The sequence below is a fragment of the Scomber japonicus genome, chromosome 18 (assembly GCF_027409825.1).
Source record: "Scomber japonicus isolate fScoJap1 chromosome 18, fScoJap1.pri, whole genome shotgun sequence".
NCBI lineage: Eukaryota > Metazoa > Chordata > Actinopteri > Scombriformes > Scombridae > Scomber > Scomber japonicus.
Window position 1 is genome coordinate 10,598,772 of NC_070595.1, and position 25,827 is coordinate 10,624,598.

Genomic DNA, 25,827 nt, shown 5'->3' on the forward strand with positions numbered 1-25,827 from the left:
CACTAATATTATGCACAGAAAAGTCTCACACTGCTCACCACATGTTGCTTTGTGGCTTCGGCACTGCTGTGTTTCATACTTGTGAGTGAATATGTAGGCATATATGTGCACGCGCACACACACACACACACACACACATATACACACACACTTCATCGTGTATATGTATGTAAGTAAATGTCTTTGAATGTGGGTTTTGTTACTGATGCGTGTAATGACACAAATGCCACTTACGACTAGCTGTGCGTTCCTCTGCAGCTCCAGGACCTGCGCTGTGTGCTGCTGGATCATGAGCAGCTCCTGTTGTCGGAGCATCTGCTGCTGGGAGAGGAGCTGGAGCTGGGCTGCGTGCTGCAGCGAGCTGCCTGTACCGTACATCCCCGACCACACCGGGGCTCCGCGCTCCAGCACATCACCTCCTGCAGAGCGATGTAGGATGTGGGGGTAGACAGACAAGTTAAAAATCCATTCATCATGTGTATTGTATTAAAAGATAAAAGAAATTAACCCATGTTGACATTTCTGTTAGTGCTCCATTTCTAAAAATAAACACTACATTTCCCATAAACCACTACATTTCCCTGTCAGGACATTTCTACTTTTATCATCACCCGCCCCTCTCCTGGAACGCTTCACATGTGTTTGTTTACTCTTTAAAAAGGAGAGGATGATCATGGTGAAAGTGCATCACAGCGCCCTCTTCATGTTTGTACTGTCGAGGAAAAAAACCACTGGCACACACTTCACAGTACCATATGGCAGCTGACAATATTGTTGGCTGCAGTCTTACTTGTTTACAGTCATTACTAATACTAACATCTGTCTCTAAATTAACATAGTATGATTTTTTTGTTTATAACCCATCAGAAAGTACTTTTATAAGTCATAAAATCAAAATTGCTACCATGGCGACAATAAACCTGTAACAGGCAGACATACTGTATATTTCACAGACACAGACACAGACACAGACACACACAGACACACACACACACACAGTGAGCGAGGATGTCATACCGTAGTGTGGCAGGTGTTCAGTAGGGATGACTATTAGCTGTCCAGACTGTGGGTCCCTGGCAAACTGGTAGGGAGGGGGTATGGAGCCTGGCAGAGAGGGTGGGTAGCCAGGGGGGAGGGTCTGGTGCATTGAAGAAGGACCAAGGCCTGAATGGGAGCGGGGGTAGGAATTCAAAGAAAAGGGGATGGGGATGGTGGGTAAGAAATTAGTGAAAATGTAAAGAAAATGTATGACAACATTTCCTCAGCGAAGCTAAAACTATTTTACTCAGCATCATTCTTCATCCAGTATTTATACCAATGATGGAGGAATAATGTGAAAAAAAAAGTTACATCAGCTGTTTCTGAGAGTTTTCTTTGCCCTCAGTGTCTAGACAGAGCTGGCCCTCGAGCAGCTCTGTGTGTGCGTGCGTGCGTGCGTGTGGTGTCTCCATGTTTTCAGATGTTATGTGTAAACTCACAAAAGTATTTGAGTATGTGTGTGTGCTGATGCTGTTATTTCTGGACGGCGAGCGCAGGAGGAGCAGGTCTGGAATGTCCTGCAAAGTTCAGGAATGTCTGTGGCACTCGACCCCTGGAGGCCGGACGAACCACTGGACGGACAGCGGGCGCCTCCCTTTCCTGCTGCGCCAATCGGAGGAGGCCGCAAGGGCGCATGTAGGATTTTGTGAGCGTGCCATGTGCTGGTGTTTTAAACTGGCTGAGTGTCTGTTTTTTGCAGCAGGTTGGATAACTCAGGTGATAAGAGGGCAAAAAAAAAAAAGGCACTGACACATTTACTGTATTACAAATCCTGCATCTGTATACATCTCATATGAAACAGCAGCTTTTTATGTCATATGTGTATCCACGTACTGTATGGTGAGCTGGAGAGCCAGACTGGTGGGGCTCCAGGCCGGGGCATCCAGGGATGAGAGGTCAGAGTTGAAGGGTCGGGAGGCCAGCGTCCCGCCCCTGCTAGGGCAGCCCCTCCTGTCACCATAAGGTTGGGGGTCATGAGGCTGGGTGTCATCATACTGGGTGTCAGGCCGCTAGAGAGTGGGGCAGGGTGCATCTGGGTAAACTCTGCCAGCTCCTTGGACTCTCTGGAAGAACCCCAGATGCATTTTTATAGATTTCATAAATAGATAATAGATGATAAATAATAGATGCCTTTGCTTAAGCCTCGATCCCCCACCTGAGCACTTTCTCCTGCTCACGCTCCAGACGGCCAGCAAGCAGTCTGTCTTCATGGTGGCGCGCACGATCCTCACCTCGCTCCTCGTCTATGAGTGGGACAGAGGAGGGACAGACGAGACAGGTTCAGGGAAAAAAGGAAGAGAGAAAAAAAAACTGAGTATTAATACATTTGTTTAGTAGCTGCATCACTGAAGTTCCTGGGATGTTTGAACCCTGAAGCCACATGTTAATACACTTTAGAGGAATGAGTATAAACTGGTAGGGACTGGAGGTGGAAGCTGGAAGGTATGTGGGGTGAAAAGAGAGAGAAAAATGGATGACAGCAGAGGAGAGAGGGGGAGAGGACAAGGTGACACTGGCTATATAATGGTGACACAACAGAGCGTGTCAAAACGAGAGAGAGAAGCTAAAAATATGATGTTGGGCCACAGCCTGAACACACAGTGTGCACACACTGTACAAATACACACACACACACACACACACACACAAATGGAGTGACAGCTCTCACTCTGAGTGTCAGCTCTTATCAGTTATTAGTCTAGTGCCACAGGAGATGTGTGAACATACCACTACTGCCTTACTATACACACACACACACACAGACTTAAACCCATCCTGCTTACTATGACGGCCAACGGCCAAAGACAGATTTAGAGCGGGGGAGAAAAAAAGGAGGAAAGCAGCAGCACTGAACCAGGCGATGCCCCTCACTCCTTGAAGCAATCCAGAATAAACATGAGGATCTCCTCCTCGCGCTCTCTCCTGTTAACCCTCTTCCATCTCATCAACACTGACTGAAGGTCCCCGAGCAGCAGAGATGGAGAGAGAGGTTTTATACAAGTGTGCTGAACCCTTCAGTTCTGCACTAGAACTGTGTGTGTGTGTGTGGAGCCCGTAAAGGGACAAGAGACTTTAACAATCCCTGACATGCTCCGCAGGAGAGGTTTCAAGACTGTTACCAAGGTTACAGGGAGCCTGTCCCACATGCTATCCTCTATGCATCAGAAAGCCAGCGATTAGCGTTGCACGCCCCCTCTTTCTCCTTGTCTCTCCACTCCTCCATCACTGGTATTCCCTCCATCTCACACTCTCTTTCCACTTCTTTACTTCCTGCCATACCTCTCTTTTCCCGTTTATCAACCTATCGATCTATGTCCATGTTTCTTATCGTCAGCCCGTCCCCTCCCCATACTCTTGCTGCTTCTCTCCGTCTGTTTGTGTTTTCTGTGTAAACCCTCTGCTGTTTATTTAGAGCTGCTGGAGCAAGGGACTGTTAGACTATCAGACCAATCACTCTGCTCGAGCAAGGAAATGAATAAACACCCCCAACTGGAGCGCACGTACATGCACGCATACACACACTCAAACATCTACTGTACCCCACAAACACACACACACAATCCCTCATATTCCTCTCAAACACACACACACACACACACATTAACACAGTCCGTCACTCTCAAGACTGATCATTGCTTAGCAACGTACCCATGGTCTTATTGTAATTCAAGGCTTGTTTGTAGCTTTTAGCTGCACTCTGTAATGACATGTTCAATGCAGAGAGGGTGGAGGTGGAGGTGGGGAGGTGGTGGGGCCCGAAGGCTGAAGAAAAGAGTGGAGGAGAAAGAGCAGGGGGCCTGAGGTAAGACAAGGAGGGAGGTGCCTCTACAAAGACCTTCTCAGAGAGGAAAGGAGAGAGACATTCAGCCAAATGAAAAGAGCAAGAGATACACACAGAGGGAGAGGGAGAGGGAGAGGGAGAGAGAGAGAGAGAGAGAGAGAGAGAGAGAGAGAGAGAGAGAGAGAGAGAGAGAGAGAGAGAGAGAGAGAGAGAGAGAGAGAGAGAAAAGAAAGAAGGGGGGGCTGAACTGTGGGAGGACAGAGAAAAGGCTTGGAGCAGAGAGAGAAAAGAGGAGAGACAGTGAGGGAGACAGAAACAAGGAGAAAGACAGAGGAATAGAGAGGGAGCACTGTAGCTGAATGACCTTGATGTGCATGAATAGAGCGCACTATGGCAGGAATTGCTATGCAGCGCAGAGAGCCCACAGACTCGCCAAAAGAAGCCTTTAAAACAAAATAAATCCCATGACATAATAAGCGATTTTAAAGGGGGGGTGGGGGGGGGGGGGTGAGAAGTTGTTTTTACCATTCCAATCACGTTACACGCATGAGCGCCTCAAAGTCAAAAAGGGCTGAGGAAATATGACTCTGATCCGAAAGAAATGAATCGTTCATTATTCATGGAAACCCAAATGAGGAATCATTTGCTCTCGGTTGGTTTAACTAAAGGGGATCTGCAGTGAGATGCAGAGGGAGAGACGAGGAACGCAACAGTGGATTGCTAGAAGAAAATACTTTAGAAAAAATATACTCGAGCTAACTTTCCACAAACTATAAAATATGACTTGAGTGATCAGCTGTGAACTCAAGTTACAGCAGATGTTTTCATACATGCAGAAATGACTCACAGAAAACAAGATAGTGATAGAGAGCAGCGGGACTAAACTGTACTTCTGAAGTCATGAAGCGTGTGTTTGATATAAAAAGACATCATTACCTTTAATAACAGTTTGCAGCAGGGGTCTCTGTGTGTCTGAGGGTCCGCTGCTCTGTTTGCTGGTGCTGCTGCTGTCTCTCTGCCGGGCCACGGCCACGGCAATGCCAACTGGAGGGTGGCGCACCTCGCCCTCCCCCTCCCGCCCGAACGAGCGGGCGCTGTCCGGCCGCTCCTGCTCTCTCTTCAGCTGCGGGGGCACCCTCAACGCCCCGGATCCGCCTGACCCCACCACTAACCTTTCCCTGTCTCTCTCCCTCTCCCGCTCTCTTTCTCTCTCCCGCTCTCTTTCCTTTTCTCTCTCCCTCTCTGCTTCAGCCTCCATTCTGATGGTACCTAGACCGCCAAAGGGCCCTCGGGTGTCTGCGGCGAGTCTGGAGGATCCGGGACCTTCGGCAGCGAAGTTTCCACTGTATTTAATCAGACTCTGCATGGCTGAAACCTCTGTGGGGTCTGAGCCGCCCCCCCTGCCTCGCTCCCCGCCACTGGACCCTCCCGGTCGGTAAAGCGCAGATGGGTCCAGGTAGCGTCTCTGACTCCCCTCCTCACCTGCACGCCCGTGTCCGTGCTGGGAGGGGTGTGTTTGTGGGGAATGGCTGTGGGAGTGGGGGGGGTGGTTGTTGGGCCGGTGGGCTGTGTGAGGTGAGTGGGACATTTGTGTGTGTGTCGGCTGGCTGTGGGGAGAGGAGAGTGTGTGTCCGTGTTGAGCTGCGAGGGCAGCCATGTGACTCGTGGCGTAGTTGGCCATTGGGCTGATGGTGTTCCACTTAGTCTCCGCCCCCGGCCGCTCTATGCCCAATCGAAGCGAGTGTTTAGACATGTCCCTGGCGTCTGGACTGAACCGTGATTGACTGGACGAGTAAGATGTGTCCTGTCCTCGTTTACCAATAGAACCATTGGAACAAATGACAGAACCTTCCTCTCTTTGATTGCCTGAATCGCCAGACTGGGAGAGTCGAGGATGTTCTATCAGGCTCCTCTCAGGAAACCTGTAGCTCTCCCTCTCCCTGTCTCTGTCCCTCTCCCTGTCTCTGTCTCTGTCTCTGTCTCGCTCCCGTTCCCTCTCTCTGTCGCGCTCCCGTTCTCGGTCTCTGTCGCGCTCCCGTTCCCGTTCGCGCTCTCTCTCCCGTTCCCTTTCTCTGTGTTTGTTGTCGCGGGCCTGCGAGGCGATCTGGATAGGCCCGGCCCGCTCGTCGTAAACCTCCACAGAAGGCACATATGTCGGTGCGCTGACTCGCTGCTCTCTGATAGAATCTCTGGGCGTGGGTGGTTGAGGCAGAGCAGCGGTGGAGGGCTGTAGCGCAGGAGGAAGGACGTAGGAGACGTGGAGCGTCCCAGCTGCCGTGGCCACAGAGTCGTTCCTCCTTTGTCTGTCTGAGTGAGAGTTTGAGTTGTTTGAGTTAGCGTTAGAGTTATGGTGGGGTCGGGAGCCGCTCTCTTCCTCCCGACCCCCTCTGTCTGTTTCTGGTCCGAGGAATCTGCCCACACCTCCGCCCCCACCTGGAGGGAGGAAGGGCTGTGTAGGTGACGGTCTGGACCTGGGTTCCACTGTGGACGAGTGGGAGTGTGACTTCTGCTGCTGCTGCTGCTGCTGGTGGTGGTGGTGATGAGGATGATGGAAGGACCAGCTTTCTCTCTCCATGTCCCGCTCCCTCTCTTTCTCTCGTTCCCGGTCGCCGCTCCTCGCCCTGCGGTCCTCCTCACTCCTCCCATCCTGCGTCAGGTCCACCACACTGTGCGGCCGTTGCTCCTCTCTCAACCGCTCCCTCTCTCTGTCCCGTTCTCTCTCCCTCTCCCCTCGGTAAGGCCTGTCCCTGTCCCTGCCCCCGTCCCGGGACGTCCTCTGAGGAGGTGTGGAGCTGGACGGGGCGGCTGGGGGAGCAGATGGCGGGTGGCTCAAAGAGGCCGGCAGGTAAAAACTCTCTAAAAAACACACAAAACATAACACGTGAGTTTAAAAACACATACGCACAACATACGCACACACGCCGACATTGGCACAGAGGCAGAAGTGAACATAATAAACATCTAAAGCAACAGGAGATCTACAACGGCTATATCCAGGGAGGAGATAAATATTACTACATTACATCTTGGAAATGAAGTAAGAATCAAGGCCAAAATCGGTCAGCTGTCGACTGAATGTCGCTCATTTCTGTCTGGAGAGTTGACCCAGTTCCACCACTTCCTACAAGTCTCGTCACTAAAATTAAAACAAAACCTACTCCCAACTGATGCGGCGCAGGATATGAGAGAGTACGAGCTCTAAATTTAGCCGCTTCTCTCTCTGTGAGTGTTGTGGGTGACAGAGACTGACCTTTATGAGACTCGTAGAGGGGGTGCTGGGAGAGCGAGGGAGGGTCCAGGTGCCCCAGGGACAGGTAAGGGCTGGAGTACAGGCTGCTCGGCAGAGGAGGGTAGCCTGGAAATACGGAAAGGAAAGAACATGTCATACAAAACTGTTTGTACAGATGACATCACGAAACTGATGATGCAAAAACTTCTCCGCCTCAGTTACGTAAACACTGCAGCTTCTTTGGAGAAATTAGACATCTGGAGATTTAAAGTGCAGACGGAATGTTACAACTGATATTTATCAAACCTACAACTAAACTTATAATCAATTAATTGTTTGAGTAATTTATCAAGCAAAAATATCTAAACATTGTCTGATTTCAGCTTCTAATATGTGACCATTTGCTGCTTTACTGTGACAGTTTTATGTCGCAAACTGGAGTATCATGTTTTTGGAATGTTGTTGGAAAAAAAACGCAACATTGAACTTCTGTAAATTCATTTAAAAAGTCTCCCTTAACCTTCCTTATTAGTAGTCTGTATTCTTGAGACTTATTGAATCCTACTGAAAGTGTACTGACTTCCAATTATACCCCACTTTACTGTATTTGATATCATTAATATTGATTTTTTTCCCCCAATTTGACACATTTTATATTATATTATTTATCTAAAAGTTGGTGGACAAATACATTCATAATAATTACTATATTATCTGAAGACATCACCGTGAATCAGTCCCCCCCCCCCACTATCTTTTATCATTCATAGACCGAAAAACTGATTGAGAAAATAATTGGCAGACTGATCAATAAATAAAAATAACATTTAGTGTGGTGTGGTTAGTGTGGGGTTTGGGGTATGGGGGCGAGAGTCTGCCTGACAGCCAGCTGCTGCTCTCAGCGACCGGGTCTTAATATAGACAAAGCTTTGCGCCTGGTGTAATGCTCTGGATTTCTGCGTTAGAAGTGAGCTGGCTGCGACTCAACGCTGGGCTGGTGTCATCGCGCCACCCGCGACGGGTGAGACATTCCCCCAGTCCCCACACTACAGGCCGTTCCAAGAAACATCAAAAAGACGCCGCCGACATTCCAGCGTGCAGAGGCGAAGTATAAATCTGTCTCCTCTCCGTTTTTGAGCGGCAGAAAATGGAGACGCTGAGAGAGGGTGTCAGTGGTGGGAGAGACAGAAATATAAGAGGAGTGATGTGAAGAGAGAGGAGATGCGTGCAGGATGGCTTTGCTGCAAAGTTTCCTTTAACTACAGCAAACAGGTCACACTGATCTCTTACAGCTTTGCAATGCATCCCAGGTACGTCCAAAGTAGGTGCATGCCATATGGTATTCTTCATGATAACATCAGCATCATTTTTAATATGTTTATCATATTGTGATATTATTTCAGGGTAATAGTTTCCACCCCTAATCCAAAGTCTGCCTCTTAGCTACTCCCTGGAAAAGTCTCCTACTTTTAGTAACTTTAGCTGCCACTGTATTAAGAATCTCTCTTAGGCAGTGAAAGTTTCTATTCATATCAGAGAAAGTCTGCAGCTTCTTTAGACAGCAGGAGAGTTTCAGCCTGTTCATCTGCACATACTCGCGCCTCGATTCAGGCTCAACTTTAAGTCCAAAGTGTGACTGAATATAAAGTCAAACAGGGTGTGTCATGTGAGGAAAAGTATATTCTACTACATGTTTTTGATTCATAATGAGAAGCTGATTATCAAACATAATCTTCTGGGTTGTGACCTGTCCTTCAACTAAAGAAAGTTAACTGAAGACAAAAAAAAGAAGAAAGAAAAAGAATCGAGTCACTCGTGATCTGATTTGCCGTGTTTGGAGAGCACTGAACGAGATCTGTGTCACGCAGGCGATGCAATCAGCTTTTAAATGAATAAATGAAATCCATTCGCCCTTCTTTCCCTTTACCTCACCAAAATTCACAAGGAGGAAGGAGCGTTCCTCTCTATCTGACCTTCCTCGCCAGCGAGATTTGATAAGGAGACACACAAAAGGACACAAGGGGAAAGGAGGGAGAGAGATTCAATCACTTACTGACAGAGAGAGAGAGAGAGAGAGAGGACGGAGAGGTCCATGGAGAGGATGAAAACACACTCAGAGAGATATGTGTGTGTGTGTGTGTGTGTGTTGATAAGCTGGGTCAGGAAAGAGATGTTAGAGGAAAAGTAGGGCAGGATAGAGAGAGAGACAAACAGAGACAAAGTATGTGTTGGACAGGAAGCAACAACAACACAAAAAAAAGAACAAGAGGGAGGAAGACAGATTACAGTAAAGGCAAGACAGCTGAGAGTAAGGGACTGGCTGAGGACGAAGGGAAGCGAGAGACGCATTTAGGACAGAGCCAGGTGCACAGCGACCAGCCGAGAGACAGAAATGGAGCAGGATCCCGCTGGTGTAAGCAATGAGGAACAGAAGAGGAACAAGCCTCCTGGGTATTGGACAGCAGGACGGGAGCAGACTGAGAGGAATGTCTTGAGAGAAAAAAAGACGTGTCACTAGTTTCTTATGAATTATAACGTGGGCACGCGTGAGATGTGGAGAGAAGGAGAGCGAAACAGGGGAAAAAAGAAAAGAAAAAGGATTTACCTTCATGAGCGTGTGAAGCCCAGAGCTGCGCCATCTGCAGACTGCTGGGATTGGCCGATCTGTATGCGGGGTCCGAGGTCAAGGGGGATGGGCCCGGAAAACCTGACAGGAAGGGACTGGAGCCTGTCGGGAAGGCATCACCTAGGATTTAAAAAAAAAAGTCAGTCACCCTGGTAACCACAAGTACCAAACTAATAAACGACAAAGCCGATCAATATATACTGTACGTGCTGTCACTTTGCTGTGTGTGTGTGTGTGTGTGTGTGTGTGTGTGCGTGCGGCACAATCGATGCACGCTGATGTTTCTATGAGGGAGCAGCCTGTTGTTATCACATTATTACCGAGCCACCATGCACTCCATTTCAACGAGACAGACCACAGACAGACTGCACTCAGACAAAAAGGGACAGTTCATCAAACCGCCGATTCAAAACCGCAATGGAGGTACCCCGCATGGTCCAGTCTGGAGGCTCAGATCAGCTTCTCTGTGCTGATTTAAACTCTGAGGCTCCCTTTCCAGAACTTGACTACTTCCTAACACATAAACTTAAAGCTGCAAGGTGTACTTTTTTTTTTTTTTAAGTTGAAATATGTTCTGAAGCATATGTTAATGTGCAGAGCTCTTCTCGAAGGCGTCTGTGACTCAGAGTCATTAAATAACCTGGCAGCAGTACAGAGACACCTCTCAAGTTTGCGCCCCTTTTAACCAATCACAGAAGGCCAAATTCAGGGGCGGGAGCTGATGGCTGTCAATCAATGTGTGAAAACACTTGCGGCTTACTACTCCGCTTGTACTGAGCTTGATTTTCACAACTTGAATTGCAGCTTTAAAGATATTCTAACTTATAGCATAAACCACTAAATATCTATGTGATTTTAAAAGCTGCAGATGAACCAACTCATATCATCCATGACAAGTCTTTTAAATGCCTATTCATAACTTTAGGGTTGTTAAATATTTATTTGAGCACTGAACTTAATGTAATGATATTTAATGGACTCTAGTAATGCTCATGTTTTCTGTTTTTTTTACTGTCATGTGTGAAATAAGGTAAAATCAAAGTCTGATTTAAACATCGATACTGAACTAAGATAAGAACTGCAACTCTGAACTCAGAATTACCCACATTACTCCATAATTACTTCATCCTGTTGTACGGCAGCCAGTTGTATCTTGGAAAGGTTTTCAGTGATCCTACAGATCTCCTCCTATATTTGCCTGGGTTGAATCTAATATTTCAACACACTTTCCCAACCACCGCAACAGACTTTAGTAACATCAAGCGAAGAAGAAGAAGAGCAGCACTAAGTGGAAATATTAGATCAAGCACGTTAAAATGACCACCATTTAAGAGCTGTATATTAGAATCTGCCAATAGATTTCACGGTTTCAATTCATTTTCACCTCATTCTTCAATCTTAACAGGACAGAAAACCCACTGGAGCTCGTGTAAACCACTTCAGAACTGTATGATAACACTCAAAACTTCCAAGTTCCAACATCAGCTTGCACCTGATGATGCAGAAAGTGTAATGTCAGAAGACCGACCATTGCTCCGTCTATTTAACTTTGGACCGATGATTCATTCTACACACGCTTCATGTTCAAAGCCAGTTGACGTCACACTGTTCAACATCCACAGAGCAAATTCCTCGTAAAACATTGCGTATCTCAACATGGCACTTTTATCGATTGTTTTTATTGGCCTTGTTTTTATTAGACCCCCCCCCCCCCACACCCCTCATACTATCTGACCATTAGCAAACTTTGAACCTTTGAACTAGCTATGCTTCTTTCAATCAAAAACTCTTGCTGGAAAAGGTTTCATGTTTAGCTGAGCACCCCCCCACCCCAAACACACACACACACACACACCCAGCCCATTACTGAATGCACTGCACAGCCATTACCCTGATAAAACTAACCATGTGTGTAGGGGAAAGGGTGCTGTCTGTAAAAGGGCGAGGGGGAAGGGGCCGAGTGTGTGTGTGTGTGTGTGTGTGTGTGTGTGTGTGTGTGTGTGTGTGTGTGTTTCTGTATTAGTCCTGTGGGAATCTGAGAGACATGCTGTGCTTGCCGAGTTTTCCCTGCATCTAAATCAGTACATTAAAACCGCAGTCCGTCAGCGACCGGCACATACACACACACACACCCTTTGTAAATCAATAGCAAATGCAGCTTTCCAATTAATCACTAACAGAGGCGTACACACACACACACACACACACACAAACAAACACACAAGCAGGAGTATTGCAGTGCTCTGAAAAACACTGTGTAGGTGGATCCCTCCACACCCGGTCCTATTAGACACAGATTTATTCAAGCTTCTCCATGTTTGCATGTATGTATGTATGTATGTATGTGTGTGTGTGTGTACGTGTGTGTGTAGCTGAAGAGGCTGCACTGCATCGCTGTATGATCACTGACATGTGCAAACAGTTCTGTGTGGGTTTGCAGTGAATGCCCTTTGAGTCAGAGACGCTGCAGGAGCTCACACACACACACACACACACACACACACGCACGCACACACACACACACACAAGCAAAAACACAAGCGCGCATGTACACAAGCAAAAGACACACACAAACACAAAGCCAGTTATTAACCTTCAGTTAGTCTCAGTCCGTTAACTCTGTGGGAACGAACACACACACACACACACACACATACACACACACACACACCTCCCTGTCCTGTGTGCAGCACTGAGGAGCAGCAACTTACTCTCTGTGTAGTCTCATAGTAGCATCTATTATTCATTACAGCACACATGCACGCACGCACATACACTCAAGTGCTTATTATGCCGAGAGATATTATCTGACCGCTTTCACCTACTACCACTTCTTCATGTAGTCATCCGCTGTTCCAAGTAAAAAGGAAACCAGGCATCTTCACATGTGGTGAACTTCTCAGATAAACTGCTCGTTTGTTCCTTTTTGAGTACCTACTTCTTAAAGTGGTGACAGGTGATTTGGCGACACCCGTGGGCGCTCGTGGTACACAGCAAGTGGAGTTTAATACGGCAAAACATTGACTTGAGGAGCTGCTCTGTCAGTAATATGACAGAATCTGTTTACAGCGCAACTAAACAAACTGGAGATGTTTTAATACAGAACTTCAGTCAATTATTGGCCTTTTTCCATCGTGATCATGAGAGATGGCGGGCAGTCTGATTTCATGCTGCACAGAGAGAGAGAGAGAGAAAGCTGGTTGAGTGTTGCTGAGGAGTCGGATGTTTACTCCCTGCAGCATTTAAAACTGATCCACAGTCTAAAAAAGCCCCAAAAAAAGTCTTAAAAAAACAAGACTGTCTTTGATTTGAAGATGCTTTTTTTGATCAATGATTGTGGTCAAAGGAATGGAGGAGTCTGCCACTACCAATAAAACCCACTACACAGAGAGATGCTGCAGTAAAGCACACTGAATGGCTACTGCAGAAAACCAATCTAAATAGTTTCAGATAATAACTTTAAACTAAATAAATGATTCAAACTGTATGCGATTAACTAATATGATTTACTACAAAGCTGAAAATATTAGTCTGAAGATTCCTAGACAACCAGGTCACGGTGATCCATAGAGGGCTGAATGAATCCAGGGCAACTGGACTTGAAGATGCTTGAAGACATTTCACCTCTAATCAAAAGGAGTCTTCTTCAATTCCCTCTTCAGCTCCATGGATGAGAAGCCAAACGTCTTCAAGTATTTTCAGCCAAGTCCAGCTGTCCTCCATTCAACTCTTTGGATAAGCGTCTTGCTCATGAAGAATTAACAACGGGACAGTGTCAACATGGTATTATCATCATATTATTATTAACATATTATTGTTTATGGATGATGTCCACATTGTGGATTTGAGCTGCATCGGTTCAGTTGATCAATTAGCCAATACTTTCATGATCAATGAATTGTTTCAGTTATTTTTCATACATACAAACATCTTATGATATTGAAAATGACAGTATATTAATATTTTAAGCTCTTAGTACACTGAAGACATTTCTGCTGCCTCTGAGAAACTGTGACTGCCATTTTTCCACAGTTCTTTATTACTATAACATAGACAAAATGTTTAAGCAAGAAAATAATCTATAGATTTGTCAATAATGAAAATACTAAATTGTTCCATTATAGATATGGACATTAACTGTTTGTTTAGCAAATTAAGTCAAGTTGTATTTTTGCTACTTTTTCCTCTGTGACTGTAAGAAATGAGCTCTTTGTAACTAGTGTGACTAGTGAGATAAAAATAATTTAATCGCTTATAATTTTTCTATATAATCTGATCATAATAAAATAATCTACTGCTGAAAATGCTAAGAGATGCTTTTTACAGCCACTTTTCATCGTTCACTCCAGTGTGTGTCGACATGTGCCAGAATACGTGCCGACAATGTTGTCCTAACAAATTACTCTCACCTGTAACCCACCTACTAATTGTTACCTGGTGTGTGTGTGTGAGTGTGTGAGTGTGTGAGTGTGTGAGTGTGAGGAGCAAAACGTAGACATATTCCCTCGACACACACACGCACACACACACTGACAACACAACCACCACCACCTGTCAAGGATGTTAAGGTCCTGGTAGGATGTCAGCAGTTTCCATTCCTTCAGGCCAAACACCAGGGTCTCGCCAACACTCACGCACACACACACACACACACACACACACAAACACACAAACACACTAGAGTTTGGATCAATCTCAGCATCACAGCCGCCTACAGGCCCTTTATTCATGTGTGCAAAGTAGACACACAAACACACACTTTTTGTACCAGTGTTCAGGAAAAAAACCCAACACAATCCCAAATTCCCTTTTCCCCTTCCTGAACAGTGTAAGGGAGGAAAAAGTGGGAGGGGGAGAACGAGGGAAAACATTTGTGCTCCTCGTTCCAGAAACAACATCCAAATGGTAGCTGAGAGGGAAGTGTTTCTTTAAATGTTTTGGAATGACTCTTTCATTACCTCTCTCTCTCTCTCGCTCTCTTTCTCTCTCTCTCTCTCTCTCTCAGCCCTTTTCCTTCCTTCCTCTCTCTATCCCATCCCACTTTCCCACCCCAGACACACACACACACACACACACACACACACACACACACACACACCATTTGGCTCCCACTTCACAAGACAGTTAGTTTGCCATATTGGGATAAGCAAGTTGCCAAGAAACACGCTCTCTGACTCCCAACACGTTTCTGAGTCTCCATTTTCAGATCTTTGTAAGAAACGGATCTAGATATCACAGAGGGGAAGAAGGCGGCACGCTGGAGATCTATTCTGATAGAGACGCCGTTGCAAATCTGAAACACACACACACACACACACATATACGTAAACACACACACACAAACTCTCTGTGAACCCATCTGTTTTCTATCAGTGGTACTCAGAGCAGGGTTAGCTTGGGGGGGAATCTCTATTGATCTCTGGATTTTATTCCCTACAAGAAAAACATTCAAACAGTAAAACTCTGGCGTGCTATCCGTCTCTGCTGCAGCTAACTGGCACATTGACACTGGGAACCATTAATCCTGCCTGTAGAGCAAGGGAGAAAAAAAAAAGGGGGTCCTCACATAAACACAAGCGGGTCATGCGTGGGATTTGCATACACATCTGACAGCGAGTGTGTTTCTGTGTGTTCATTCAGGCTGCAAAGGGCATTAATGGTTTCCAAAATGTACACATAAAGGGTGTTAATGATTAATTGATAATCCATTAATTGCTGTTAATAATTCAACTGATTATAAATATATTAACTGATAACGCAGGAGACGAGGGACGTGTGGTGTAAAGTGTGAAAGTGTGTGTAGGTTTGCTGTAGTAGCCAGTTGGATTTGACAAACTGCACCAGGTGGAGTTTCTTACTATTTAATAAGTTGGGTGTACAGGTGTATATTGTGACGGGTGGTGACAAATCCCCCGGCGCTAACTGTAAAACAAACGCACCTCCCCACGTCGACGAGAAAAGTCACAGCGTGCCTCTGCTCGCTTGTGTTGTGTTGATGAACTCTGAAGCGGAAAGGTGTAAAAATTCCACATTTGTTGTTTGGCGGCTGTCCAGTTTAGCTGTCTGAGGCTAATGCTAACGCTACACTAGCATCTTGAACAGAAGCAGCAGCTCAGTTAACGCTGGCTGAGAGAGAGCTGAGTGTTCACCCCAGCTGTGATGATCTTTCTGGGGCATTTTTGTAAAGCTGTAACACACCAGCACATTTAAGGGGTACACACACACACACACACACACACACACACACACACACACACACACACACAAGAGCCTCTGAAGAACCAGCAAGTCTAGTAAACCAGCAAATGATTACAGGTAAGCTAATATCAGAATTCAATATGAATACAGTGGAGTTCTTTCACACAATGTCCATTTATCCTCCATGTTATATCTACATAAATGTTAACAAGTTTTACCTCATCTAACACAGCACAGAAATGATGCATTGTCTTTTGAAAGTGGTCACCAATGGTTACCAGCAGCATGCAAGAAAAAGAACAAACATTTCTTTTAATGCTGTAATGATTCACTTTTTAGATGTGACATTACTTACGACTTGTCATTCTGAACCAAGACTTGTTGGTTTTATGTATGTTGATTGTATTCATTAGTTTCATACAGGTAATCAGACTTAATCAGATTAAAAACTCCTTTGAATTCTGTACCATGTGGGTCTTGATACAGTGATAGACATTGAGCTCATAATGCCGCTGCTCATAGGACAGTGTTACTACTCTGTAGCTTTAGTGTAAGCTTCTTTCTTACTTTAGCTACAGGAATAAGAAGAAATGTTGGATACACTGAATATTATTCGATCCATTCTAGTACTGCCTGAATTCAATATAATGTAGAGTTATGTGTTGGACGTGCACTGGCTTGGTGTTATTGCCCCATCAGGTTACATTGCAGCCTGTTTTATCGCTGCTGACTGAAACAGTCTCTCAATATGAGACCAGTTTCAGAAATAGTTACCCCCTGTTAGTTATTTATAAGCTGCCAAAGTTTCCTGTTAACGACTGACTAGTCATACTATCGAAAAAAAACCTGCTTAAAATTTGCATTCATAGAGCACAACTGGTGTCTTGTGTTCCGCGATGTTAAGAGGAAACTATTTGTTTGTTTTTTCTCAACTTGGTTTATGACAAGCTCATGTTACAACATGCAAACCTTTAGTTTTGCAAACCACATTGCAAAATGTTAATATCTGATGGCTCTTTATCTTTTCAGCGTTGTTTGTTGATAAAGAGATTACGCAATGAATTTGCAAAGGAAATATATTTGCAAACAACAGACTGACTTTCAATCATTTAGATGAAGAGCTGCTGTCTGCAGTACTGTTTTTTGATGTGAATCTTCTAGAAACATCTCACCACAGATGAGATGTACATCGTGGCTGTGATAACAGAATATTGTGTGCTTCTTTATCATTTCCTTTGAATGAAAATATTACACTTGCTGACACCCAATGATCCCAAACTGCTCGCTTGACATGTCTCAGAACTTGTCTCTGCTCCCCTATTTTCACACATTTCAATCTTTCTAATAATCTCTTCAAGAACTGATAAATAACAAATCATAAAAAGTGACACCCAGCTGCACAACCCCATAGATTGGTTTTCTTTGATATTCATCTCAACCACATGACAGAAGAGACGCAGAATAAGCGTTTTATTTCTTGCCGCCCTCAGAAACTTGGTGCCAAAGTTGCTCTGGCGGTCGGGTGGAAAGCGCATGTGTGTGTTTGAGCCTCGCTGTGTCGTGCTGTTGCGCTCAGGAATCTCCCGTGAAGGCGGCAGGTGTTATTTTGACACACACTCTGCCATACCAGCAAATGAGAACGCACACTCGCGCGGACACACAATGGTAGAGGTCTCTCAGACGGGCTGAATGGCATGCACAGTTGCGTTGTCACACAGATGCAACGAATACTGAAGACAGTGAGAAAGAAAGATATTCACATATGTGGCGCTTGAGTCTAGCAACATATTCAGTGTCTATTTGAGAAATAATAAAAAATGTGAGATGAAATACAAACACTTTTTCTCAGTGAGGGAAACTAAGATTAACTCACAGAAAATTAAGAGTAAAGGAAACTGTTCGTTTGATGTCTGTGCTCAAAGCCACAGAAAGGTGACATTTATTCTGTTTACTGACTTACAGCTTATCAGTTCATCTTTGTATGATGTGGATATAAATGATAAACATCTGTGGTCTAAAGTGCAGGTCGTCTTAGCAACTCAATTGGCCGAACAGATTATGGGTAACTGTAAAAACTGGACTTTTCCTCACGTCGTACCTGCCCTAGCGCAATGTGAGTTTCATCTGAGTATCCTGTGAGGAATTTTATGACTGTATAATCTTATGTAATAGAACGGCACAGACTCAACATGCACAGCCAAACAGACATAAACGCAGTGTGTGACCTCTGTGCGCTGGAGGCTGTTGTTTGAATTTAAGGGACGGTTCTGGCAGAAGTCAACCAGTTAGCTAATGCTTTGGGTATTTCGACATGCTGCGGCACGCTCGTTTTCTCACATACACACACACACACACACACACACACACACACACCGGCCTATCACTCTTATGTTTGACAGCTGTGTGTGTGCGTCATATGCCTGTGTGTGTATGTGTGTGTATGTGTCGTTTGTCTGCCTTTGACAGGTTTATTGTTGCAGGGCAGCAGTGCCTTGTGCTTTCTCTTAAGGAGCCTGTTTTCTCTCCTGAAGGATTCAATTAATCTGAGAGGGGGACGTGTCTGAGCCACATCTTCACACACACACAAAAACACACAGGGGTCTGTGTCTTGAATACATATAAACACACACTCACCACATTAATTTTAACGTAAACAGACACACTAACCGAGTGGCGTGGAAGACAAATTGGTATCGGCCAAGACAACCCTGGCCTGCCCTGCAAGCTGCATGAATTATACTTACACTCGTGCATCTCTCTGTGTGTGTGTGTGTGTGTGTGTGTGTGTGTGTGTGTGTGTGTGAGGGAGAGTGAAAGAGGGGGGACATTTGAAGGGCTACCACATTTATCTAACTGTGTATGAATGTGTTGTGGTCGGGATAAATCTCTTCCTTTCTCTCTGCGGCGAGTCCCAGGGGGAAACCCCAGCCCTAACTGCACTAAGCACAATCACATGCTCCTATTCCCATACACAAGAGCTCAATCCGCTCATCCACTCAGTGTTTGTTTCTCTCTCTCCCTCCCTCTCTCTCTCATACACACATACACAAACAACAACCTCCACGCTCTCATCCTTCAAAAACAAAAAACGCTGCTTTCCACCTCGGGGATCGTGTCCATTTAGATCTCCTTTTCCATTTGTCTTGAGCTGTTTTCATCTCCATCTATTGACCTCCCTTCTCTGCACTCACTGCAACACCTACATTTGCCTCTGTGTCTCACTCCCATCTTCCTCATCTCGCTCCCTTGTGAAAACTAAAAGTGAGTGTGTGAGTGTGTGTGTGTATTAGAGAGAGAGAGATACACCACCTTTAATGGCATGTTTACCTCATTTTATTCCAAATGCTGCTTCTAAAACTTTTAAACATCAGGTCACACAGTTAAAGTAATCATTTATCACAACGGTCGATTTGATTGAACAGCACAGGGATTCAACTAGCACCCGGTTTATAGGTGCTTCTTCGATTTCTGCTCTCAACGCGCGGAAAAAAGACGCCGGTGCACATGAAGTGATGTGCGCTACGTTTCCTGCAGCTGTAGTGATATTGCTTTGATTGTTGACAGTTTGCTGGTCAAAGAAAAACAAGGGGAAAAAAAGACAAAACAGAAGACACTCCGATCTCTACAAAATGTAGTGCAAAAGAGAAGAGTGCCTGGCATCAAAACTGTTGCTCAGAAGGTGCCAAAAATCTGATCTTCACCTTTACAAATCATGTGTGTGTAATCTTGATTCTTAACACATATACACACACCCTGAACAATAACATGTTTTGCACCCGCTTCCACCTTTAGGAGTGATGATAAGAGTTTTGGCAGTAAGAAGCGTCTCGGGCCTCGTCTTCTCTGCTCGGCTGCACTTCGGCGGGTCCTACCTCTGCTGCTGTCGGATGCGAGAGGGAGGGAAGAGGAGGAAGGGGACAGATGGCCTCAATCTGGTGATGGAGGCTCTAGCAGACCTCCAGTAGACAGAAGAGCATTTACAGCCATTTTAGGTCTATAAACAGTGACTAAGACCTGATCCTGCAGGTCACAAAAAACAATAATAACTTTGCAACATATTTGACTGTTCTGTACGCAGTAAAGGCTAAAACTGGGACATTCCTCACACCCGCTACGCTCAAGAGTTTGCTCCCATCTAGCTGTCAATTCAGGGTCCCAAGGGGGCCAGCCAGAAAATATAGGAGAAGTGATTTATTCACTGTGCCATACAGATCACACGTCAGGGAACATTTGTTATTTTATAAGATTTGCTCCGCTGCTACCTGCCCATCTGCACTATTGTATTTTGTATATTTGTTATGTTTCTAAAAAGGTCTGATGTGCAATGTCAAGTCAAGTTTATCGATATAGAAGTCATCTCAGGCCATTTTTCACATAGAGCAGGTCTAGATGGTACTCTTTAATTCACAGAGACCCAACATTCACCCATGAGCAGGACTTGGTGACTCTTTACAATGTGTAGTTTACTGTGTTACTTTTTCTGTGATATGGGAGAAGGCCAAGACAAACTTCCACTGATTTGGACAACAAAAGTCAAGCAATCAATCCATCCTGATCAGGCGTAACCTGTGAGAACACATTGGAACGGGTGCTGTGTGTTATAAAGCTGGGATTCGTTGATGGAAAATAATGTTTTTACACTCTTTACAGGTCCATTTTTCTCCAGAGTTAGCACGAAGCACAAATGTCAACAAACTATTTTCAGCTTCACAGTGCATTTAAAACAAATGTTAAGCTGCCTCACTCACTCTCTCTCACACTCACACACACACACGCCAACCTTGAGATGTGGAAATAAGGGAGACTTCTCTACTCCATTAAGTCAGGTGGAAATCCTATTAAAAAAAAAAAAAACTGAACTAAAAAATAATAATAACTACAGGAGACTCCTGGGAAATAAGGGTGTGTCAGCAGCTACAAACAGTCCGCCCTGCTATCAAGAGCTCAGCCAAAAACAACAGTGTAAGAAGTGTCTTGAATGCCACAAAACACGTGTAAACAAAAACAGTAGCGGGGCAAGTTGGGCTCCCGTGATTCATACTGTTTACTGCGATTAAAGAAAGGGAGAACATTAGGAACATTTGCAATTAACAAGTTATTATCGTGTAACAAGGCTGTGTGGTGTTATTACAAGCTTGGGACTGAGATCTCAATCGGGTTTGGTTAATGTAATGTGTTGGGAATTGATATGAGAGAGCGCCATAAAGCTAAATGACCTGTGTCGTACAGTGGCGTGTTTTTGTGGGCGGAGGCTGCTGCTGGTGTTTGTGTGTGTGTGTGTGTGTGTGTGTGTGTGTGTGTGTGTGTGTGTGTGTGTGTGTGTGTGTGTGTGTGTGTGTGTATGGGAGATGAAAATCAGAGAGCGAGAAGGTCAGTGTGTGTGTGTGTGTGGGCAGAATAAAATGTGTCCCGTTTAAAAAAAGAGTGTTTAAACTGCCAATCTGGGCTGGAACAGTGGTTGGGTCAATTCCACTTCACAGACCTACTTCCAAACCCTCCGGCTACACAAGCAAGTCTGCACGCACACACATACACACACACATACACACACCAACCACAAGCAGTTTTCAGCTCATTTTGAAGCCACAGGAGGGGAAACAGCATCGTAACACACACTTTACCAACAAGTGGTATTTTGCAGGGGTTTTAAAGTCAGATTTGATCAGTGGAAAAATATTGCCATGTTACTCAATCTACACCCATCACCTGCACATCTCTTTGCCACGATACACCCATCAATCATCCTGACGCTACCCGCTGCGAGCCGATTTCATCTCTGACAGGTTCTCGTGTGCCTGTGTGAGTCGAGTGTGTGGGCTCTGCCGGTGTGACAAATTAACGCTTCATCAGAGAGCCCTGCCCCACCAGCAGAGCCTCGATTTCTATCCAGACCTCTACTACCTTCAGCTCCAAATGACACGCGCTGCACCGAACCCACGTTCAAGCGATGAATTATTATTATCTCCGGGGTTTACCTCTGAAAAGAAACCAGAGGAACTGTAATTGTATCTGTGTCTGCAGCTACATGACTTCAGGGGGGATGTAAGTAACTCAATGAGAGCGTTTGTCAGACTTTCCATTTTCCAAAAAAGACACGGCGCACCTATTTTTCCCTTCGCGCAACACACAGCTTGACTTTCCCCTTTTGACTGACCGCATAACTGTATGCAAACACACATAATTGCACAATGTTATTTCAAAGCTTCCATTACTAATAGCAGGAGCAGACATTGCATCACAGTGCAGGCAGTGAAAGTAAAAGGAAAACCACCAACTCAGCTGGGAATATCATACTGAAGATGATCTACTGACTGACAGGTAATACAGAAACACGCACGCACACACACGCACGCACACACACACACACACACACACACTTCAATGGACTTTACTGGCATTACATTAGAGATGTGTTTCCAAAGCACAATCATCATTATGAAAGACAATGTTAATAAGAAATTAAATTAACAAAAATAATGTGGACAACAACATGAGTTAATAGAATAGAGTTAATAGAGTGAATAGAATAAAACACACAGCACACAGGGCATGTAGTGAGTGATGTATACAAACACATAGGGGTTCACTTTAAGGAACCTCAGCCTTGTGTACACTAAACCACATTTCTATCTGCACATGAAACCTCATAGTGTGGACCTGACATGTATGTTTAAGAGCACACAGACACATATATATTTAAAGACACCACAGATGCATGCTTACTTTACACACAGATTCCATAATGTACTTGCAGTAGGGATGCCCTACCGATTTGGTTCAAATGTTGGGGGAAAAGGGCAGAGTCAGCCTTTTGCCAAATGCTCCACAAGAGTGGCTTTTACTCCAAATACTGGCAACTTAACCACAGCCATCCTCCTATTCACACAAACACTCCAGAAATGTTCAAGAAGTGGTCTGTCATCCCTCTCAGGTCACAACTTCCACCACCCCCACTCTCACAAACACACACACTGCATCTGCTCTCATAGGAATGACGGTTTAATGGTCCACATGCAATCCAAGCCCTTTGCACCCTGACCTGCACACTGCTGCAACAACACTCACACCACAACACTCACCAGCCAGCCCTGTTTGTGCTTTAAAAGACGACTGTGTGTTTGTGTTTGTTGCAAACTGCCGAGTAATTTTCCGCTTATGTGTTGCTCATCGCAAAGGCTGGGAATCCTTAACACGATACCATACTTTCACATCTGAAACTTGTCACAGCTTTATAACTGCCACTCCTCCTGATGAAAAATCTACATCTGGGTTCATTTCCCACACAAGACCGTAGCGACATCCCAGTAATGACCGCACATGCTGCCACTGGGAGCCTCAAACTGTGCGCATTTTTGCGCAGCGTTATATCAACTTAATATTGTATTATTAGAGGGTTGCGTTTTAAAGCATTTACATTATAGCGTTCAAGCAGTCCAACAACATGTACTTACTGTGGTGTGGATGTAGGTTAATGGCCGATGGCATGAATTTTCCCGAGTGGAGAGGCGGCGGATGACTCGCGCCCAAGTGACCGGGTGAGGGAGGGATCCTCCCGGCTGCTGCTGCTGCTCCGAGTCGGTGTGACTCCATCGCGAGCCCCGCCAACAGCGGAGGTGGTACGTGGACGGATCGGGGAGGTCCAAAATCTCTGCCATCCATTATCCACAGCGGGGAAAGTTGAGAAAAGAAATTGTCCGTTCGGATAGGCCCCCTATTCCGAAAGAGCCAATACTGGCTATAATAATGTCTTTAGTTTTCCAGGCGATTCGGGCTCCTTTTCAGCCATCCTGCTGACCTAGAAAATAAAACATGAGAAAAAAATCGCTTGATACACAATCTGAGCAAACTGTTGGGAACTGGTAGTTAGGATTTCTTCTCTTTTCAGCGAACAGGCGGCCCATACGTGCAATGACGCAGTTTGGAAAAGCACTTTAAAAACTCAACATTGACTATTAGTCGATCGGCAGTATTATTATACGAGTTGCTCCTGATGTATCAAAAATATAGGTCTTAAATCAGCTTTAACTTATATCTATAATATTATGATCTAATGTGTGAGCGAGCGAGCAGCGGCACTCCACCCCCACTGCACACCAAGCAGACAGCCGCTCCGGAGCTCCGCTTCCCAGAGAAACAGCAAGGAGAGACCGCTCTGCTCCGGCCATGAAGACACCCCGCGATCCCGTGATGGAAACGCACACGGTCAAATTTTAATAACCTATTCTACCTTTTCCGATTACCCCGCTGTTTTCCTACACCGTAAACCAGCAATGTAGGCCCTGTAAGCCAATACACCATAAATACTGGAGGCGCATCAAATATAAATTTCAAACGGGTTAAAAATAAATAAGGTTGCAAAAGCCTGCATCATTAATCAGCGGGCTTAGCGGTGTTTTGTTGCCCACAGATGCGAATTTAGTCCGGGTTACCTCGCAATTGGACATGGGTGCTGTCCAAGGAAAGAAATCACAATCTAGCCCGTAAACACTCGAGTCCTTTAAAAACACCAAAACCTCATTTAATATGCAATGTTATCGTCGGTTTACCATCTAAACCCATGTTTGAAGCGTTATTATGGTATAATAGTGTCTTTTAGCCTTCCATTAGAAATGGACTGATAATTCTGTTTAAGCTGTATCCACCAGAGCAATGCGCCTTAATTCAGTAAAAGGACTATTTTAGTGACTCTTTAAAACAGATGCAAGACCATAATCTTCGCAGATACGCTATTTATGTGCTTAGATTAATATTAAAAAACTAAAATAATGCTATAAAAGTTACTTTAAGCAGAACAACAACAAGCAATTGCTGAAGGCAAATTGTGCGTCTTATTAAGATAGTTTTTAACGTATCCAGAAGAGCCCCAAAAATAAATTGTAGTTAAACACTGGGAGTTAACACGCTGTGGATTTAAGTTTAAAACAAGGCGAAAGTCGAGTTAACCTTCAAAGGCTGCAAGCGAGCACATTACAGCCATGACTCGTGATATCCAGGCGGGCGGGATCTGAAGAATGGCTCGTTCACGAAATCACAATAAACCTTTTCTTCACTTAAAAAAAAAAAAATACACCGAAACACAAATGTTGCCTCTGAGCGCTCTTAAACAGAGTCCGGGGCCGAGTTACATTGTATCCTCCTCGGCTGTGATCCATGCGGCTCGGCGGCGGAGGAGCACGGCGTCACAGCCACGTTTCAAACTTTTCACGGTTCCATTAACGACAAGCAAAAAACTTTCTCGGAGGAAATGTCTCACGGTAGGGTTTTTCACACCGCCAACAGCACCGTAAAAATCCAAAAGGTCGTCTGCAATAACCTCCGCGCCCTTTTCACTCACATTTACAAACCAAATTACGCTTTAAAACGCGGAGAAGTCTGACACTTCAGCTGGAAAAAGAAAAAACCCAAACAAGGAGGAAAAAAAACATGCCGAGCGCTTACTTGAAAGAGGAGGAAATCTGAGGAAGGAGCTAAAAATGCAAACGATTCTCAAAATCCGTCCAGGTTGCTGGGAGAACTGGAGGAGTCCATTACAGGCTCGTCCGAAGGTAAACTGGGGGATAACAGGGGGGGAGAGAGAGCCCCTGACGCGTCCGTAAACTCCTCAGCAATGAAACACAGCATTGTTTTGCAAGCCCCGCCCACCTCGCTCTCTCCCACCCAACCCCAGCCCAGCCCTGTACGTCTTAAATAAGGTCTGCTCTGATTTGCTATGCGGAGTGTCAATCAAAGTTCCCAGCGTTGAAAAAAAACAAAAAAAAAAAAAAACACTGGCCGCTCGCCAACACTATAAAACCAATTATGGAGCAAGGAGGTTGAGCAGTTTCAAGGTCCCCTCTCCCTTCAAGACTGAGTGATCAAAACTCAAGGGTGTGGGGATGGTGGTGGCGTTGGTGGTGGGGGCTAGCTTCAAGGCGACCCCCCCCCCCACCCATACCACCCTACACGCCCCTCCCA

The 25,827-nt window shown here is 45.2% G+C and overlaps 1 protein-coding gene across 1 annotated transcript in view; it reads right to left on the reverse strand.

Moving 5' to 3' along the window:
* The window catches only part of tnrc18 (trinucleotide repeat containing 18), a 49,689-nt gene extending 24,247 nt beyond the window's left edge, over positions 1-25,442 (reverse strand). Inside the window, exons 1-9 of the mRNA XM_053337732.1 lie at positions 25,312-25,442; positions 23,325-23,668; positions 9,655-9,795; positions 7,071-7,175; positions 4,757-6,676; positions 2,195-2,282; positions 1,873-2,102; positions 1,018-1,164; positions 235-419 (exon numbers count right to left, since the gene is read on the reverse strand). Coding sequence (XP_053193707.1) covers positions 235-419; positions 1,018-1,164; positions 1,873-2,102; positions 2,195-2,282; positions 4,757-6,676; positions 7,071-7,175; positions 9,655-9,795; positions 23,325-23,532 — 3,024 coding nt within the window. The 5' untranslated portion in view covers positions 23,533-23,668; positions 25,312-25,442. The remainder of the gene's footprint in view (positions 1-234; positions 420-1,017; positions 1,165-1,872; positions 2,103-2,194; positions 2,283-4,756; positions 6,677-7,070; positions 7,176-9,654; positions 9,796-23,324; positions 23,669-25,311) is intronic.
* Between the last annotated feature and the right edge of the window lie 385 nt (positions 25,443-25,827).